The sequence below is a fragment of the Berghia stephanieae genome, chromosome 3, assembly GCF_034508935.2.
Source record: "Berghia stephanieae isolate SIO BIC M18660-M18661 chromosome 3, UCSD_Bste_1.3, whole genome shotgun sequence".
NCBI classification, from domain to species: domain Eukaryota; kingdom Metazoa; phylum Mollusca; class Gastropoda; order Nudibranchia; family Aeolidiidae; genus Berghia; species Berghia stephanieae.
The window spans coordinates 17,145,111-17,166,172 of record NC_088362.1 but is presented as its reverse complement, the minus strand read 5'-3'; the positions used below and the strand labels follow the sequence as shown (position 1 = coordinate 17,166,172).

General features: G+C 35.7%; 2 protein-coding genes across 3 annotated transcripts in view; one reads left to right on the top strand and one right to left on the bottom strand.

The window, feature by feature from the left end:
- The window catches only part of LOC144967248 (uncharacterized), a 29,830-nt gene extending 29,525 nt beyond the window's left edge, over nt 1–305 (bottom strand). The window contains exon 1 of the transcript XR_013644343.1: nt 1–305. This exon is cut by the window's left edge and continues 834 nt beyond it. The gene's annotated coding sequence lies outside the window, so the exon portion shown is untranslated.
- Nucleotides 304–15,550, top strand: LOC144967245 (exonuclease V-like). Of its 2 annotated transcripts, XM_078904218.1 has the most exons (6): nt 304–511; nt 3,684–3,822; nt 5,676–5,815; nt 6,739–7,028; nt 8,368–8,574; nt 9,390–10,810. In XM_078904218.1, exons 1-6 carry the CDS (start codon nt 433–435, stop codon nt 9,663–9,665), a joined length of 1,131 nt encoding a protein of 376 aa, XP_078760344.1. In that variant the 5' UTR covers nt 304–432; the 3' UTR covers nt 9,666–10,810. The 2 variants fall into 2 exon arrangements, with proteins under 2 accessions (XP_078760344.1, XP_078760346.1); XM_078904220.1 differs by lacking the exons at nt 304–511; nt 3,684–3,822 and adding an exon at nt 5,095–5,154 and having other exon boundaries at nt 9,390–15,550.
- The last annotated feature ends 5,512 nt before the right edge of the window (nt 15,551–21,062 follow it).

The following is a 21,062-nucleotide window of genomic DNA, read 5'->3' as shown; positions in this document are numbered from 1 at the left end:
TGTTACTAAGAGAAACAAAGAAGCTAGGTACATTATTAAAGAATACAGATTCAGTTGAGATTACATTGTTTGCTTGTTTAAAAAAAATAAAAAAATTCACCTATCTAAAATAATTTTTTAAAAAATTACGTTAGAAACCTAAATCCTCATGCAACTTGTGTTGAATACAATCATAACAAAAATATATTCGTAAAATATTTAGTTATACGAACATGAATGATCGCTACTCTAGCCGATTAGCTGCGCTGATCAAAGTACTCTTCTGCAAAGAAGTATGTCTCACTCTCTACTTTCAGTACTGAGTCAGGGAAATTCAGATTGGAACAGAATTTAAACTTGTTGGTAACCTATCTATCTTCTTTTATGTAAAATGGGGATCAACTAGGCCTTGTGGTTAATCAATTTATATCGAAATGAAAGTAACATAATAAAATGGCTTCATGCGAAGAAGATTGGTGGAGTGAGGCGGACGACGAGGCTCTTGCTGCGATCGATGTTGACATCAACCAAGGTTTGCTGTGTTAGTGTTTGCAATTTTAATTTCGCTGTGATTATTCCCAGACAGGGTCTGCCAATTACGAAAAATTGTTATCCCCAGACAGGTGTTTGGTAATAACCAATTTTGGTTATTCCCAGACACGTTTTTGAAACTCCGCTCTTTCAAACAATTATCCACACTCCAGTATTTGGAATGTTTCGAAATGCAAATAATAGAAATAAGTAAAGTAAATAAAATATCAATACTCATATAAAATGAACCAACAATAAATCAGTCGTTACTACAATATACACAATATGCGTCGACCTTCATGCGGGTGACATGGCCGAATGGGTAAGTCGTCTGCCTTGAGACGCATGTCAGATTCGACGATGTGGGTTCGTATCCTGGTTCCGCCATTTAAAAAAAATAAATTATCCCGTCTAGAGCGTTGCAAATGATAAATGTCCCATCCACCCCGACCTCTTTTTTTTAAAAAGAAAAATATCTCTCTCTCTCTCTCTCTCTCTCTCTCTCTCTCTTTCTCTCTTTTTTTTTTTCCCACGATCGGATCCGAATCTGTGCAGCTAAAAAAAGGAGCAAAATTAAAGGTGGTCTAACCCACTGCGCTGTCCATCCACACCGGATCAATGTATCTTAAAATTCACATCTCTGATTAGAATATGTTGTTAGATCTAGTTTTGTGGACCTGTGATAATAAATTGTATTGTCTTGTATAAAGAAGACGGGGGGAAAAAACAGTGTTGTCAGTTTTGGGCTTTGGGGCGAACAACACCTTGGCCTAGGAATTCGTCCGCGAAATAAACAAATACCCGGCCATCATCAATATCCCCAGAATTGTGGTCAGAATGAACAAATTATAGAAACACAAGATGATCAATAAAGTTAACAGTGAAAATTTTAATGGTTGGTGGACTATGAACAGATTTGATGATTAACAACTTTCTTGCTGGTTGAAAAAAAAAAAAGGAGAATTGCCAGTTTGATGTTTTCAGTTCAAAGTGACAAAAGAAATTTCATTGATACATTTGCTTTTTTTTTCTTTTTTTTTAAAAGCTGGATTTGACATTTATCACTATTATTTACTTTCATTAGGCACTTAAATGAATGGCTAAATCTGTGTCACAGTTCTCCCATTCACCTGTGTGACCGCTAGTTATCGTTTGTGAGTTGCAGGCTAAAACCATGGCTTGGTTAAATTGAGATACCTCTGGTATTTATTTACAGAATTGGATAAATTAAATACCAAAATAAAGGGCATTGAACGCTCTATCATTTGGTACAATTACCATTTCCCTCCTTAAATTCATTTAGAAGATATTGTAATGGAAAGATAGCTTAATTGTCGTGGGCAAGAAAATCAAGCCGTTTATCATCATTCATGAAAAAATCCCCTTAAAACATAAATAATCATAAAATTCAATCATTTTCCTTTCCAATGATACCATTTTCAACTTTCAAAACTGCTTCCAGGATACCCTTTGAGCATTCCATAAAATCACACTCATTTCAAAATCTACCAAAGTAACGCCATTTCAGCTTGGACTGCCGTGGTCAGCGTCGGTCATTGGCTCCTAGCCTTGTGACGTCACAGTGTTTCAGGGGAATCCCCTTTCGTTTTTTCAGTCAGCTGGTGCCCAATTTCAGGCTGATTCCTATAGTAATTTTTGGGTGTTTTTAAGGCATAAAAAATTGAATAACTCTGCTTCTATATAACCTAGAGACAAAATTCAAACGGTTTTATCATCGGGATAGTATACTGCATCATAGTAAACCAGATTTTATACTGTCATTTGAAAACTGAATTTTCACTTAAGTGCCTACTTTCATCTTGTGTTAAATATCACTTGATATTGACTGTTTTGGGACACAAATAACCACTGGCATTTTTTTCAGAATAACGAAAATTGGTTATTCCCAGACAGGTGTCTGTGAATAATGACAGCCTTGCAATTTCAAGTACCCTCTCTCTCTCTCTCTCTCTCTCTCTCTCTCTCTCTCTCTCTCTCTCTCATTTCATCTTAGCCATGGACTGTCAACTATTTACTATCAACTGCCACAGATTGACGTTATTGCCACAAATCTTTTATATGTGAAATGTTGTTATGACAATGTACTGCATACATTACTTTAAAACAAATGAAATCCTATACTAGGCAGGGATTTGCCTTTTTGTTCTTTGTGTTTTCCACTGAATCTGAAGTTTTGATCCGAAAACAACAATAATAGTTGTTATGATATATGATTTTAATTCGTCTTCAAATTCCTGAAAGGATTTTTGAAAATTAAAAGCAAATGCCGATGAGTGAAGACTCTGACTTTTCCACAATAAATGAATGATTGGAAAGTGATGAGATTCGATATCTGTGAAAGAAATTCGAGCAAATTGAGGCCAGATTAAAATTACTGCATGCACATGAAAAAAAGTTCCAATTGGACACGTGGTAGTTGATAACCGTCAACCACCAGGACTCAATTGACGCTTCCATAAAAAGAAATTAGTAACACTGACACTGCCTGTCACTTACATGATGCCAACCCCTGTTGTTTTTCTTTAGATCATCCTCTTTTATTTATTGTATCTTGCCAGTATTTCTTAAAATCTTGTTTATTTTACTTGATGACTTTAGTGATGTCAACACAAGTATGACATATGACCAATCTGAGATCTATCGGTCTATAAGTTCTTATTGTCTCATTAAATGATGTTACTTGAATGATTTAATTACTATTTTTCCTATTTCTTGACTGTAAAATTGAGGTCAGCCTTCATTTTAAGAAGTATAGATGGTGTAAAGGTTGTGTATAAAAACTTTCTGTTAGTTCTGGAAAAGGAAACTAAAACTTAAAGTTAATTGAAAATCCTGATTTTTAACGAGCTTATTCCTGTTTTACTATTTCATTAAATGAAAGCTCTGCAGGTCTGTTGGCTGTTTTGTTCGTTGCAATGTCATGTCATACTGTTTACAAATATTTAGTCGTGTTTTGTAAGTGTATGATTAGTCATAAACCCATCATATATGATAGAAAATAATTATGCTTTTTTTTTTGTTTCACTCCTTAAAAGCATGTATTATATATGGTATCTGTTTCTTATACCGTCGTGATTAGTTGGTTTGTATTTTAGGAAATTTGCTTTTAGAAATACAAAAATAATGATGAAAAGTATTTTCTGTCTCAACAGATTTACCCCAAAAAAGCAGCCCTTTATCCTCCAATAGATATACTCTTGAATGTGATCGAATTCTTGAGAGGGAAGGAACTCCATTAAAGCGTTATAGACCAAACTATTTGATAGTTTCTGATTTGGCGTCACAAAACTGGTAAGTGAAAGCACTATATATATACACTGACCAAGTGTGTATGAAAGGTGCCAGACAAAGCAAGAAAAAAAAATACAAGAAAAAAACCATCCTAAAAAATCAGTCAACCTTTGCTGGGATCGAACCTCAGACCTTCTGATTACCGGTCGGATGTGCTACCATTTTTCTTTTTTTCCTTTGTCTGGCACTTTTACTACACGCTTGTTCAGATTCAGTTCTTTATCTTATATGCCGATGCCTGCTCCTTGATTTCTTAATTTTATGTATACACTTAATTATTTGATCTGACATTATGAATGAATAACTTGTTTAAAATGTTATTAATAACCTTTAATGTGGATTGATTTCAATTCATTTAATTTACTAATTGCCCTGGGTGGGGATCCTGACCTCCCATAGTGGGCTGGGAGGTACTTGCTGTGTCTTCTATCACCCAGTGTCTGTTTTTTCAATTGCTTTCTGTCTATGTCTTTGAATGAGATTACTTGGTTTTGTCCTGACCCTGGCCAGAGGCCTTGGCTGGGAGGGAAACACTCGAATGTATAGTTATAGTTTTGGGAGATGATATTTTTTTTCCTTGTAAATCATCTCTCTGTTATGTACTGCTATTTTTTTTATTTTTAACATACGATTTGTAAACATTTGAGTGTATTCCTTTTAGTGGAGACCTCTGCTGGTATCTGGTTGAGACTTTTAGGTGATCTCAAACTAAGTACACTGATAGTGTGCTCTTGGGATCTAAATCTGTTCCCTATTTGAACCGATTCCCCTTTGTCTTACTTTTTCTTCTAGCCCTTTTAATTGTACATCAAGAATGTCTTTACTATCCAATTTTCATCCTTTTTACTGGCGCTGATATGACCTAAATGTGTTCCAAGTGCCGTAAAACCCTTAAAACAAAACATTAAAACAAATTACTATTTACTGATAAACACTATCTTCTGCACACAACAACCTGTCATGTCTTAGAATACACTGCACCTTATTCGTGAACAGTTTCCAGACGTGAACTGAGCAGATCACACTTTTTGTTTGCAGGTTTCTCTGATTTGTACTTTACATCGCTTTTCCATCCCTGTCTGTCATCTGCATTTTTTTCGGCCGCAAATATCAGGGCGATCCGCAAATTTTGGCAAATTTCCCAAAATTGGCAAATCGTGGCAAATTTTGGGAAAAAAAAAGAAGCGTAAACAAAATAACGGAAAAAAAAGTGCGAAACTTGAGAAATGTTGCAGCTTTGCCTTAGCCCAAACCAAGAGAAGCTACTCTCTACGGATAATGATACTTTAAAATCTTTGTAACAACGCTATTCATAATGTAGCCTCCTTAAATGTAATAAATTGTCTTTTATATTTATTTTTTTCTGTATCGCATGTTAATTTTTACTGAAATGCTTAGTTCTCCTCGGCAAATTTTTTGGCAAATTTTGGTCTTTTTGGCAAATTTCTTGGCAAATTTTGGGATTTTTTGGGGCAAATTTTGGCAAATTTTAGGTCCCAATTTGGCAAAAAATGCAGATGACAGTCCTGTAGCATTTAATGTAAAAGTTACAGGTGGGAATATATTACACTCTCCTTTTGGTTTAATATGCATAACTACGATTACAAGTGTGGTTCTGGCGCAAGCATGTACATGGTTCTTTCATGTTTTCCCAACTCGGAAAATTATTTTCAGCCGCATTCCCTACCATGGAAAGATATAGCTTCCATTGGCCTATTTCTGCATGCATTTTTATTCTTAAAACCCCCATTTGTTCATGATGAGTCCCTTCAGTTTGATGGAAAAGTTAGATCCTAAATATTATTTGAATTTGATTTTAATTAGATTTACATGGTGTAAATTTTATTCTCAAGGTGTGAACAAAAACTTTTGTATGATTTCTCTGTCGATGTGTACCTGGAGAGAGTTCCCGCTGGAGAAGAAGTCAAAGTTGAAGAAGATTTGGAAACCAAAGTTGCTAAAGGAAAGGGTTCTGATATTCATTTGGCCAGAGGTGAGTTTACTGACTCATTTGAAAACGAAATGAATATGTTTATGTTGTGTATATCGCACGTGTGAAAGAAAGAGAGGAAGAGAGAGAGAGAGGGAGAGAGAGAGAGAGAGAGAGAATAAGTAGGAGTGAAATATCTGTTCAATCTTACAGTTATCGTTTAACGTTATAACAAGTGTAACTAAATGACAAATTGCCATATTTATGGACAATAAAGATCTATTATTATTATTATTATTATTTTCTGCTGCAGAATTTAGTATGTGGTTGAATCTGTTATAACCTTAAGGTGCTGATAATTTTCCTCGTTTTCTATTGATAGAAAAAAGATTCAATTTACAACAAATTCATTTTGTAATCATTATGAGCTTGCGCTAACTTACACAGCTGAATCTTTCTCCACCTACTCCTCAGCGTCTGTTTTTGATGAGATTTAACGAAACAAATTGATTTTTCAATAAAATCATCACACTCTCTAATCAATCTCATAATACACGCAAACCATCTTCATGTCAATTGTAAACATATTGCAAAATTTGGTGAGAGTGGTCCAGTGGTTTCAGAGCCTCAGTATCACAAAAAATCCAAGTTACCAAATATATGATATTATTATTATTATTATTATTATTATTATTATTATTATTATTATTATTATTATTATTATTATTATTATATTATTATTATATTATTATTATTTTTATTATTAATATTATTATTATTATTATTATTATTATTATTATTATTATTATTATTATTGTTATTATAATCATTATTATTATTATATTATTATTATTATTATTATTATTATTATTATTATTATTATTATTATTATTATATTGAGATAATTAATATTGTTATTATCGTTATCGCAATGCATCCAAAAGTGTAATGTATGTTAGATCTTAAGTGATTGCATTTTATTTCAGAGCTTGAGATTCAAGTTCCTGTGGAAGTCCCTGTTGAAACAAAAGAAGACAGATGGGCCGTCAAGTTTCTTAATATTTACACTGCTGTTAATGGCTTCTTTCACAATTGTCGCATAGCCAGAGAAGTTCCTGTATTTGGCTGTCCATTTGATAGTGGTGTTTTTGTGTATGGTATTCTTGATGAGCTTCGATACAACCCAGCCTCGCATTCTTTGATAATATCAGAACTTAAAACCAGACGGTCTAATCACCCTCCAAAAAAAAGTCATCGGGATAAAGATTTATATCAGGTTTTTATCAATTTTATGTTTTCTCCTCACTCTTTACTTATGGTGAATGCAGTGCTGCAAACTCCTGTTTTCTTGTTTGTTTTTTTTTTTTTTTTTGAAACAGGTTGTTAATTTAAATATCTGTTTTTATTTCATTTTTTAAATTATTCTTTTTTTTATTCTTGAAGAATTCTTTGTGTTTATGCAAGTATTAATAAATTTTAGAGTATATTGTTTATGGTATATGTCTATTGAACGTCATTCCAAAGACATTCTACTCTTCTCTTTTTAATTACAATTACTAACAAAACTGATACAAGAATAATTGGAAGGAGTAATGTCCCGATTTAGTTATCTACCCTATTTTTTTTTTACTGTAATGGAGAAATAATTTGAATTTTGAAGATCAAAATGATTAAATTGTGTATGATTTTGGCTTAGTGGAAAATATCCTGATTTTTTAACAGTATGATCCTGTTTTTCTTAAATTATGGGTTCGTAATATTCTCAACAACAAAAAAATTTTAAAGAAACTTAATTGTTTTTGCTTTTTCATGAATGTATTTACTTATGTATATATTATATTTATTGAGAGACCTTTCCTGTCTAGTTGTAGAGTTTTAGTTATACTATTTCAGTTTTATCAGCACATTGTGCAGTGACTGGTTTAGATGGTGTAAGGCTCATAGATTCAGACCTACCACAAGCGACATCTACCAACTTAAGATCACATGTTAGGCATTCTCTATTTTAATATTAAATCTTTTAATCAAAGCCTCACTTCAGTGACCAAGACCTAGAAAATTTAAACCTTTGATGCTACCTGTATTCAAACGAAAATTGTAATGCTTTGTTGCCATTGCTCATCTGAGTATTGAGCAGATTCGTCACAAGTTATACTCAAATTTGTGAAGTTTTCTTTGTTCTGCTTATGTGGTCTTTTGATATGACACTCTCCTTCGGACCGGAAGGTCCAGGATTCGAATCCCACTCTGAGTAGTGCATAGTTGAGTCCTTGGAAAAGGCTCTTTTTTTTTCACATTCTCTCACTGTACTCTGGTATAAAATGAGTACCTGGTCGTTGGAGAAAATAATGTAATATTGCCTAAGAGGCATTATTTCTCGACCCATGTGTTAAGCGTTGCTGTTGGTTGGGGACGCTTTGTTAAGCACTTAAAGCAAGTTTAGTGGATATTGCACTATATAAAAGCTCACATGTTTTTAATTGTTGTGTTTTTGTTGATGAATTTTCTTGAGCATTCACTTGGCATTATAAATGCTTGCTCTTTATATAATTATCTAGTTTTGGATGATTACACCATTCAGCATTGCAAATTATCCCAATATTTTTATTTTTCAGGTAGGCTTGTATCGACAACTGTTTGATGAACTAGTGATGAACAAAGTTACCAAAGTTATGGTCAAGGATCATCTTGGGCTGGATTTAAGCCGACCATTGAGTCCAGGAGTAGCAGCTCATATACAGGATGTGAATATGTTACCAGAGGAGGATCCAGAATCTTTGGCAATAGACTTGAATCTCGTACTTGATCGTTTATTTGATCAGGTACATTTAAAGAACAATGGGCATTGTAATTTTTATTCGTCTTATAGTTTATTCACTGGTGTGTGTGTGGACGATTGTAGCAGATGGTTATGGGGGAGATTTGATCGGAGGAGTGGAATGGAGCACTTTTATTTCACTGAAGGCAATCGTGGAGTGACATTTCATGAGCTGAAATTTACATTGCTAGTATTTACATTTATGGAATAGGTTTGTCCAGAAGTAACTTTTTAAAAAAATGTAAATATGTGGAAATTTATACTGATAGAGATTATTATTTTTAAAATAATTTATATCAATTTCGAGGGGAACAATGTGTTTTGCATAAATTTTGAGGCTCAAAACTTTTGATTTTGATTTCGATTGTCATAAAGTGATATTATTTAGCATGCAATAAAATTGATTTATTCTTTTTTCCTTGTGTGGATATGTGTTTTCTATGGTATGGTTTTGTAGCTCTGCATTCATAGCATTTTGATAGAAAATGTGTTACGTTTCGTTTCAAAATTTCTAATCATGTCGATACTTTTTATGATAGTGATGATGATGATAATAATAATATAAATAATGATAATAATGATGATGATGATGATTGTAATAGTGTTTATGATAACTGTTACAATATTGTCATTAGTATTAATAATAACTCTAACAGTTAAGTTAATGGTGATAATAATGACTATAAAAAAGGTAACGATAGTAAAATAATTATTATGATTGAGCTTCTGTGCCTTTGTATATACTGTCATCACTGTAATTGTCTTAATTAAGGATGGTAAATTCCAATCTGATATTTATTTTGTTCATCTATTTATCAGGTTCAAAGTTTGACCCGGATTGAATCAGGGCAAGTAGAGTATGTCCACCAAGAGACCAAACTTCCCATTACTGTCATACAGCTTGATAAAGATGAAGCTGAAATTCAACGTTTGTTTGAAGAATCGACAAGCTGGTGGAAAGGGGAGAGAGGAACTACAGGGGTGGACATCGAGGACTGTTGGAAATGCCAATTTTGTACATACTATTCCTGGTGTGAATGGAGAGAGGTAATGGCGCAAAAGACATCAAAGCCATGGGTGAAGAATTGTTGTTAGTATAGAATGCAGATCGTGGTGTTTATAGCCTATTGTTGTTCCCCATGCAACGTAAAAGGGTCATTTTTTGTAACAAGCAACACTAACAATTCTCCCTGGCATCTGATCGTCTCAGAATCTCAGAAAAAAAACAAAGTTTGTTTCATGTTTCTCTCCAATTTATATCCTGAAATCTGTGATATAGCCTGTCGATTCTCTACTTTTCCAATCATTCTCCCCCCCTCCCCAAAATAAAAAAAAATAGATCACTTTCTTAATTGTTTACCTTGCAGTTTGATAGTCTGATTTCCTGACTGTTGTCTTTAAGAGGGGACACTATAAAAAGACCTAAATGCTTACATTAATAGGACCCCAATAGAATGTCAATCTGGATTTGTTTTTTTTTTCAAAATTGAGAATTTGAATTTTGCTGGTCAGATTTTTTATAAGTAAGAAGGGGTCAAAATATTTTCGAATGTATTTTTACAATTGCTTTAAAACTTTCAGATTGTGATAACAGTATAACAATGAGACTTTTGTAGGAACCTTTTTCAGCTGTCAATGATAGAACCAAAATTTCAGCCATGCCTCATGTCAACAATCGTATAATGGAGTGCAGAACACGTAGAAAACAATTGCAGAAGTATGTAGTTTTTGGTATGTAGTTTTCAGGAAATTGAGAAAGTTTCAAAATAAAATTCCTGGTACATGTGTCAAAGCAAAAAATAATAAAAACATATAAAGATAAAATATGGCATTGTTGGGTATATCAATCACTGTAGCAAACAAAGGACATGTGCACTATCAAAAAATGGGTAAACATGGCAAAAGTGAATAGGGATAAGCAATGAAAAAGGAAAGAAGTTGAGTAACAGCGAAATGAAACAGACTATTTGGTATGGAATTGCCCTGTGCTGAAAGAAAGGACCCAGGAAATAGAATGCAGATCGTGGTGTTTATAGCCTATTGTTGTTTCTCATGCAGCGTAAAAGGGTCATTTTTTGTAACAAGCAACACTAATACCTGGATCTAGAATTCTCCCTGTCATCTGATCGTCTCAGAATCTCAGAAAAAAAAAAACAAAGTTTGTTTCATTTTTCTCTCCAATTTATGTCCTGAAGTCTGTGATATAGCCTGTTGATTGTTATCTCTACTTTTCCAATCATTCCCCCCCCCCCCCCCCCCCCCCCCCCAAAAAAAATATTAAAAAAAAAAAATCATTCTTAAACCATACAGTTTGATACTCTGATTTCCTGGCTGTTATTTTTAAGAGGGGACACTATAAAAAGACCTAAATGCTGTTTAACTTGGTAATCCAAAGAACCAGAGTGAATACATTAATAGGACCCCAATAGAATGTCGATCTGGATTTGTTTTTTTTTTCAAAATTGAGAATTTGAATTTTGCTGGTCAGATTTTTTATGGTAAGGTATAGAGTTTAAAAGCGATCAAAACATTTTCGAATGTATTCATACAATTGCTTTGAAACTTTCAGATTGTGATAACAGTATAACAATGAGACTTTTGTAGGAACCTTTTTCAGCTAGCAATGATAGAACCAAAATTTCAGCATGCCATATGTCAACAATCGTATAATGGAGTGCAGAACACAGAGAAAACAATTGCAGAAGTAAAACCCCTATGATCCCCAGTATCTAGTTTTTGGTATGTAGTTTTCGGGAAATTGAGAATGTTTCAAAATAAAATTCCTGGTACATGTGTCAAAGAGAAAAATAATAAAAACATATAAAGATGAAATATTATGGCATTGTTGGGTATATCAATCACTGTAGGAAACAAAGGACATGTGCACTATCAAAAAAATGGGTAAACATGGCAAAAGTGAATAGGGATAAGCAATGAAAAAGGAAAGAAGTTGAGTAACAGCGAACTGAAACAGACTATTTGGTATGGAATTGCCCTGTGCTGAAAGAAAGGACCCAGGAAATAGGTAGATATGACGGTCCACCCTCGAGACATTGGAATAATTCTGTTTCTTTCTGTTGCACCATCTTCTGCTTCTTCCACCTGTCTTTTACAGCAGCATCCAGAGATAATCCACTCTTGCATATCCGCCTAGAATTCCTCTGCCTTCCAAGTTGTCTGGTGTAATAAATCCCCAATAAAAGAGCCACGCATTGTCATGAAACTGTGAGTTGCTTCTGATCTTTTTAGCAGTTCTGGGTCAGTAAGTCGCTTGTAAACAGGCCTGATATGCAACGCTACCTCAGGATTGATCATGGAGAGGGCTGCATGCTTAGAGTGAAGACCATCAGTTAGAGAGGAGAGTCTTTTGTTTTTTGGTTCTGGAAAAAGCACCAACTCTCCTCTCCCACTGGACACAAGTGATGCTGTGGATTCTCATCTGTTGAAATAGAATATTGAAAAGACTTCCAGATAGCATTTGACATTCTATCCCCGCAGAATTATGCCATTTTTTGGTTGCAAAAATATGCCAATAATATGCCCAAAAAACAGGCAAATTATGCCATAAATTCAACATTATGCCAAAAATCTGACATTTATGCATGTTCTTGCATGCTTTTGTAACCCCCAAAACCTAATTTTCACAATAAAAATGAATATTGATAGCTTTAAAAGCTACATTAAGTTGTTTCGTTTCATTAAAAACAGCTAAAAAGCAGAAAGATATACCAGACTACTTGACACAGTAAAGTTACACTATTTTAAAGAACATTGATTTTAACCCTTAGCATGCTACACCAGGCATCTGTAAAACAGCCCCGTCTCATCCGCATTGAATATATTCGGGTGCATATTCATCCAAGATCTTTGACAGGGTTGACTGTGTCCAATCGGCCACAACATCTGTGTCGACTGAAGCCAACTCTCCACTGGCTACTCTAAACACAATGCTGTGTCGTTGTTTAAATTTCTGTAACCACCCATTGCTTGCTTGGAAATTTGGGACATTGAGCTTGGTGGCAAACAGTTTAGCATGTTCGCATATTATCGGTCCTGATGTTGGCGCATTGGTGGCTCGTGTCATGTTGAACCAAGTCAGAACAGCTTCTTCAATTGATGCATTTGTTGCCGTGTGTGGTTTCTTCATCTGTGGTTCTGTGGTATTCATTATCTTTTCTCTGTTTTTTATTATCATAGAGAGACTGTTGTGAGGTAATCCATACTTGGCCGCGATGTCTTTTTTTGTCGTATTATTGTCAACAGTTTCCAAGATCTTGATCTTTTCATCAATTGTTAGTATTTTCCTTTTCTTGGGTGGAGTGGTAGTTGTAGAAGACATCTTAGCAGTCAGGGATCGATGATCAGTGATAGTGATAATGCCATGCAGTCGTTAACGCCCACGCTTAACCAGTGAAACTCACTCGCTGGAGCAGCAGACAAACCATGCAGTGTGCTCTGCAAACAGTCTTTGTCAAAGTCAAATGTCACCAGTCGAGTTGGGTCAAAAAAATGAATTTGCTGTAGAAATTCAACTGCTGGTTGGCCATCTTGGGTCATGTAGTTGTCAACTTTTTCTGACACTGCAGAGATGGCTTGGCAGTATCGGTCTTGCAGAGTCAATTTGTCATTTGAGGGCAGGTCTTCAGGGAAATATTTAGATGCTTCCCTCATGCTGACTCCACAGTTTCCAAAGGAGGACTGCAAACAATTGAAGCTTGTAATGATCATCCATCATTGACAAAATTTTCACTAGTCTGCGACGACAGCATGCCTTGTGTCTTGTTTGTTTAACAAAACAAAGACCAACCCTGACCAGCTCAAAGGTTGACTGATGTGGCACTGTCAAAAAGCCTCTTGAGACCTCTTGAATAAATTGACTTATTTGACAGGATACAGGAGGCTCGTCATCAGAGTAGTTCACCTCTACACATTTCCTCTCCAGCCAACCCACCACATATGCCGCCGCACTCTCTTCTGTATCTGACAGTGCCACGCTTTCCAAGCAATTCTCTATGGATGAAGCGTCTTCCATCCCTAATGTTCCTTGACGGGCGTGCACATTGACAGAAGTATCAGTCACAATAGAGGTCAAATATGTGGCTGCAAACCGTGCCAAACGCTTTTTAAAGGCACTGAAGACATCACCCGCAGACATGAATGCATTGGCCCCTATTGCCTGTCTGTACACAGAAAACTCCCCTTCAATTCTGTCGGATTGGATTTCTCTTAGAAGAACATACTCAAAATCGCTTGAAAGCAAATGATATCTAAGAGAAATCAAACCTTCCACAAGAGCCTTCCATGTGTCGCGGGCCAGGCACCACACTCTTTTCTCGCCATGTCCTGAGTGTGCCGATTTAAACAGGACATGGAAATTCTCAAGACTGGTTGAATGACCATCTTGGACAGACCGGCAAGGATCCTGCAGTCCATCCCTTTCTGTGAAACATTAATTGTGTTCCACCAATTCAGAACTTGGCGCATGAAATATGATGTGTCAATGGATCTTCTTGCCTGCAGTGCAGCAACTACCCTGTCGTTGAACACCTCAACACATGCTTGACATTCTGAAGTTGAAGCCGAGAAGGATGGGCGGCAGCATGCATTAAAGGAGTGCACTTCAGGATGCTGTCTTTCTCAGCCTGGTGGAGTTCAATCACATCAGAAAATGTTCCAATATGTTGATGGCAGATTGTGTCACATTCGTGGTAAATTGCGAAAGAAGATGTCCATCATAAATAACCATAAGGCATTTGGTTGGTTTGAACTTGTTTTATTTACAACTTGTCAGTTTCATTCAAACCTCACAATGATGGACATCTAAAGAATTAAGAATAATAAAGATGTTACATACATGATAAATAATCTCTATATCGAAAGACAGTTTCTTACATTTTTCTGTTATCCAGTTGTTGCGAATGCACTTCAGGAGGTGAACAGCATCATATAATAAAATCCAACTATGCTGTTCATTCAAGGGATGAATGGCCTGGGAGTCGGTTGTCCTGACAACCAGCTTACAAAACTGTTGATTTATTTTGTGGTTGTCAGTAATCGAACCAAGTACAATGCCACCAGCTTTCTCAACTACAGCTGCAGCTTCTTTAACTATCTTAAACTGGTAAACTGCAGTCATTTTGTAGACCGGAGTGACTGAGACCATAACATTGGGTCCGCCGTGAAGACATTTAATCATCACACGCAGCATGGAACTTGCTTTGCAGTCTGGATTGTTTTTTGCCATGCCACTCAAAACACCACCAGAGTAAGCAATGATGGGGCGAATTTTCACGTCATCAAGGCGTCCATTGAGAGGAAAAGTATTCTAAGTCCCATTTTGCACATTTTACAAGAGAGTGAAAAAACTTTATATCTTGAATAATAAATGGCCCAGAAATGTTAAATTATGGAATATGCTGTGGAACCTCCCAATAACGACATGACGGGACCGAGTTTTTATGTCGTTATCCGGAGGTGTCGTTATTTAGAGGTTTCCAAGATGGCGGACAAAGTGGGCGTGGTAAGGCCCGCGGGACCAGGTTTTATTAACATTGACAAAACAAACAAAACATTTTAGTGTATTCCTCTGAGAGGGTTCTTGTGCGTGTGTCTGGATGAGACTTTTAGGTGATCTGAACTGAGTACACTGATAGTGTGCTCCTGGAATCTACATCTGTTCCCTATTTAAACCATTCCCCTTTGTCTTACTTTTTCTTATGTCATTTCAATTGTAAATATAGAATGTTTTTTACTATCCAATTTTCTTCCTTTCTACTGGCGCTGATATGACATAGATGTGTCACAGGCGCTGTAAAACCCTTTAAAACAAACAAAATTCCTCCTCCTCCTCCCACAAAAACACTACTACTACTACTACTACTGCTACTACTACTACTACTACTACTACTACTATTACTTCTACTACTACTACTACTACTACTACTACTACTACTACTACTACTACTACTACTACTACTACTACTGCTGCTGCTATTATTATTATTATTATTATTATTATTATTATTATTATTGTTATTATAATAATCATTATTACTACATCTACTACTACTACTACTACTACTACTACTACTACTACTACTACTACTACTACTACTACTACTACTACTACTACTACTACTACTACTATCACCACATAATATCACATTTTCCAAGATTTTGTGTTTACTTGCTTACACTTACATTTATACCTTGGTTTTTATTAATGCATATCAGCCAAGATTCGTCAAAAAAAGCTGCGTTCTCATTGGTTCAAGCAGGAATCGTTATTATAAACTTTTGAGTACTCATACTCGGTATTTTTAGTATCAGATATCTACGAAAACTGCCGAAAATCGCCAAAATGATGTCGTTATTCGGAGGTTTTATCAAAAAGTGCGTCGTTATTTGGAGGTTATTTTTACTGATCTTAAATAGAAAAAAAATCGGGACCACTGGTCAATGTCGTTATCAGGAGGTTGTCGTTATTCGGAGGTGTCGTAATCGGGAGGTTCCACTGTAGTAGAAAACAGCGATACATGTTATAATGTAAAGGTAGTAATCCAAATCACTTTCGTTTCCATAAAATGCGGCAAAAAATGACATAGAATACTTTTCCACTTTGAATCAATGAGGAGAAAACTATTGTATATGAGACATAGAATAGTTTTCACTCGCTTCAGAATTAGTTAGGGAAGGAATACTATTCTAAGTTTGACATAGCATAGTCTTCTACTTAAGCAGTAGGTAACTAACCAAGAACAAAAACGTACAAAAAGAGCACTTAGAATAGCTTTCTATTTTGATAATACAGCCTATGTTTTGTGTTGATTGATTAACGGCAAAGATAGATTAAGTAATTGTCTTCCCATTTTATTACCAATAATCAAATCGTTGAAATATTGTCTAGAATAATATACAAGAAAAAACAGAAAACAAACAACCATTGCAAAAGAGATTGAAGACAATTAACAAAATGTTAGTAGGTTTTACATAATGTGAAATGTTATGATAAACAAATGGGATATTGGTCGTTTCAAATATAATACAAATTTGTGATATACAAGCAAATAGGATGAATTAGAATTAATTAAAGCAACAAAAGCCATTTTAATTATGAGGCAAATTCTTGAAGTACTGGTGGTGTGCTCGTGGAATAAAATTCTTATCACACATTTTTTGTAAGTCATTGTATTTGTCTGCAGTTATTTTTAAAGATTCAACATTTTCATGTGGAATTTGGTCCACTTTGACGGTGGAAACATTGTCCGAGTTTCGTTTCATTCTCTGGTCAAAGTTCATTCTAACAACCGGTTATTTTAACAACGTTTGGCTCTGGCGAAACCATTTCATAGGACCGAATCAACATCCATGCTACTTGATTTCTATCTCCATTGAGGTCCATGTTCTTCAGGTTTGTCGACATTTTCTTTAGATCTAAAAAGTTCTCCGTTGTTTGTTCCTTAACAATAAAATTTCGTCTGTGTGACGCTGTTCGAATAGTTGCAGCCCACTGGGATGGTGTGTAAATGTCGACTTTGCGACTAGCAGACTCTATAGTTGAGTGAGCGCTATCACCTTCATTGAAGGTGTGCCCGACGACAAAAAAAATGTGCTGGATTCTCTTAAGATTGTATAAATTCATTGCATACCACAATGTGAACATCATTGCTCGGTTTCTGTTTTGGCCGACACAGTTATCAGAAAACAGTGTAATGGTTTCCACTTTCCTTTCAGCCATAGTACGAATATAATCCGGGACACAAGATGAAATTTCACTGGATCCGCGTGCTGCCATGTGTTCCGGCCACAGATAACAGAACACTTCATCACTGTCATAGTTGTAGATTGTTGAGTTGTATACATTTAACTTTCTCATGTAATAAGCATCCCCGACTGATAATTTGGGGGTTGATAGAACATCCTCCAAGTCAAACACAGCTGAAGCGTGGGTTTGTTTTTTTTGAGTCGCGTTTAGCCTGATCTTTCATTTCGTATAATCTTGTTTTTTCTTTGACATGTGTTTCAAATTTTTCCTGTTGTTGTTCCTGTTCTTTGTTCGTGCTGTTTTTGTAGGTGGTGCATAATGCACACGCATCTTTAGTTCTCTGATGAAATGATATATTGAAGCTTTGTTTCATCTCATCTCTATAAACCCAATCGCATGCAGGTTTTCCACCACTGCAATACGCTCCTCTTTATATTGTCAGTACATTTTCGACTTATTTAGGTTACCCTCCAAGAAATCCTTTCCTGTGTTTTTTCGACAGTAATGACTTGGGACTCTCGGGAAAGTGTTGATATGTTCAACAATTTTAGATCTATCCACCTGAGCATTGTTTGCAGATACTCTTTTCCCTCTTTGGTCTGAACTGACAACACCCACCTCACTCTGTTTCTGAAATGCCGTCTCTACCATTTGTGGCAAAATATCCAATGTGTTGACGAAGAAAGTCCTGCACACTTTGAATTTTGTTCCATGTGCTCTCAAAGTATAATGAAATGAAAAACTTCTCCTATTTTTCTCTGCAGCATTCTGTTTTTTCACCATCTTTTCCACATAGTTCACTATGTAATCCCTCTGTTTGTCTATGCTTCCCATTTCCCAGAATGAATTGAATATCATCTGTCTTTCCTCCTCTGGAATTTTGTCACGGCATTTGTTTCTACAGCTGAGTGGACACGCTGGTCGCATTTTCCTCGCCTCCTTCAGCACCCCTTGCTTTGATGTATACGCCTTCCCAGAGTTCCTTAGGGCTTTAGCTTTTGTTTGGACCCAGTGGTTCACGTTTCTTTTCCTCTTCCGCGTTACATTTTGTTGCTCATTAGAGTCACCCGTTTGTATGTTAAGAGGAAGACAACCGACCAAGTCATCCAATATTCCTTTGACAATCACAATGGAATCAGTTTTGTCACTCAAGCCTTCAAATGCCTTTTTCTTTTTTGTTTGTTGTCTCAGGACTGACAAACACACATCTTCATCGTCATCAGATGATGAATTATTTCTATATTTGCTCCCTTTCCCCAAAATAGCCAGAGCAACGCTATCGTTGTTTGACCACTCTGAGTCAGACGAATGCACATCATTGTCTTCAAGCTCAAAGTCTGACCCACTAGACGCTTCAATATCTCTGCTGGTGCTAGGTTTTTCCTGGAACAGTAACGAAGAAATTAAAATGTAAATCAACTGTTTGCTTAACATTGTAAAAAATAAAAAAGAAACAGTAATATTGTATTAAATGTCTATCTACTTTTGTAAGTTTCAACATAATTTGGTATCAGCAACTGAAAGTTAGGATAAAAGCTATAATCTATGCATGCTTCTGAAGTGTCACACAGCCACATTCTGGCATAAATACATTGACTATGAACAAATACTTTTAAAACAAGTATACTATGAATTATGATTTCAACGGAAATAGCAGGCACTGGCTCAAATGAATTAATGATAAATAGCATTTATATAACGCATATCCACATTAGTCCTTTATGCGCCAGGGAAAGTAATTCTGCTATAGACCAGCGTCCTGTCCAAAAGGTGGCATTACGTCACTTGTGTGCTTCACACTAATGAAACCGTGTTAAACATGGGTCTATGTGCCAAATAGCTCTGAGGGCTCACATTTATATTGTAAAACTAAATTCACTCACCTTGTCAAAAGAAATTGGATCCAATTTATAAAACAATCAATATTAATGCTTGAGTCTTCTTGAATACTTTTCACAAAGCGCGAGTAATAAAAACATGGGTAGTTGCAAATAATCACATGCACCGAAACGAGTCTTCTTATAATGCTGAGCGGAAAATCTGACCCACATGACATAATCTGTTTGTTAGTCAGCGAAGATTTGCAGCGAACGTTGTTATACATCTGGAACTTATATCGTATCTTGGACATTCTGAAATGACCCATGCATCAGTTGAGTGGATAACTATTCTATTTGGTGTGAGATAGAATACTTTCCCTCTGTTTTACTCACAGTATTGGTTTTGGTGTGAAGTAAACTATTCTGTCTTAGAATAGTCTTCCTCACTCAAGATGGATGGATTACAGATAGAATAGTATTTTATTTAATTAACTGTAACATTGGTCTAAATATAGCTACAGGCGTGAGAATTGGACACATAATGGTTCTTGTTGTTCTTACTCGTGGGAAGTGGAAAAGTCAAATTGACCCAAAAAGTGACTTAGAATAGTTTTCCTCTCAACGGACATTATGAGAAGCAGACAATTTTTCTGATAAGGGTTAGTTTTAAAAATGTTTTTAACAATACTTGCTCCACACCTGTGGTAGAAATAATACACTGAAGCTTGCAGGCAGATGGAAGGATTATGAATTCGCGAAGGACTTCATAATTTGCTTTGGGGGAAACATTCTAAGGTAAAACAATAATCAGATACTGTAAATGTTTTATGGCATAATAATTCTAGTTGCCTTGTACAAAAATTCAAGCATTTGGCTTTTTGAATGTCATCCACAGAATCATAATTCACATTTAATTTAAAAATAGAAACAACTTTATCAACAACGCTATCAATATTGTGTTCATATGAGATGACTGAGTGAAAAGTGGCAAAGAATTGAGAAAAGGTACCCAGACCATTACAGTGGACTCCGGATAAGACGATGCCCAGGGGAACCGAGAAAAAAATCGACTTATCCGAAAATCAACTTAACCGGAGGGTAACCAAATGAGCAAAAATTCATTTGAACAAAGCAAACCAATCTAGAATAAGTATGTCCCTTCATATCGCGCGGTCTCTGTAGTGGTCATCAGAGGCTCCTACCCCCAATAGCCCCATAGAGGAATCAGAATACATAAAAATCGGAATTTGAGATTTAAAAAAGCGGAATCAACTTATTGTTATTGACTATGACATGCTTTGCAACAGAAAATGTAATAGACAATCCAAAAGTACTCAAATGATTAAAAATAAAAAATGTGTAAAAATGTACAGATTGTGTAAAGACTAAGAATGGGGTCAAATAATAATAGAGAACACACAAGTCCTGGCCGTCTGAGAGCAAAGCATTGAATGGATGGATTTAACCTTATCAGGACCCTCCTCCTCCCCCAACCCCCCCCCCCCCCCCACCCACATAGGCACACCTAATCAAGCAAACGCGCGTGCCGGTATACACACACACACACACACAAACACACGGACACAGGGCTAAAATTAAATAGGGAAAGAAGCTGACCGTACTCAAATAATATTATTACCGGATTGAAGCAAACATATAATATTACCAAGGTCATTGACCTCACGAATCGGAGTCACAATAATAATAATAATAATACTTCGGTCAACCCCCCTCCCAAACATAAAATATTATCCGACATCAGCAGCACACACTTTGAAGAGACAAATCAGACATACAATGTGTGTTGATTGACCATAGGAGATGACGAAATAAGCCATAGCTCACTTTTTTTTCGCTAGAGATTTTTTTTTAAAATTTTCCTTGATGGGAAAGGTTAAAAGCGGAATT

Coding starts and splice junctions, on each gene's coding strand:
- LOC144967245 (XM_078904218.1), top strand. CDS start 433: ATGGCTTCATGCGAAGAAGATTGGTGGAGTGAGGCGGACGACGAGGCT. Junction 3,823..5,675: donor GATTTGGCGTCACAAAACTG/GTAAGTGAAAGC, acceptor TTTATTCTCAAG/GTGTGAACAAAAACTTTTGT. Junction 7,029..8,367: donor GGGATAAAGATTTATATCAG/GTTTTTATCAAT, acceptor TTTATTTTTCAG/GTAGGCTTGTATCGACAACT.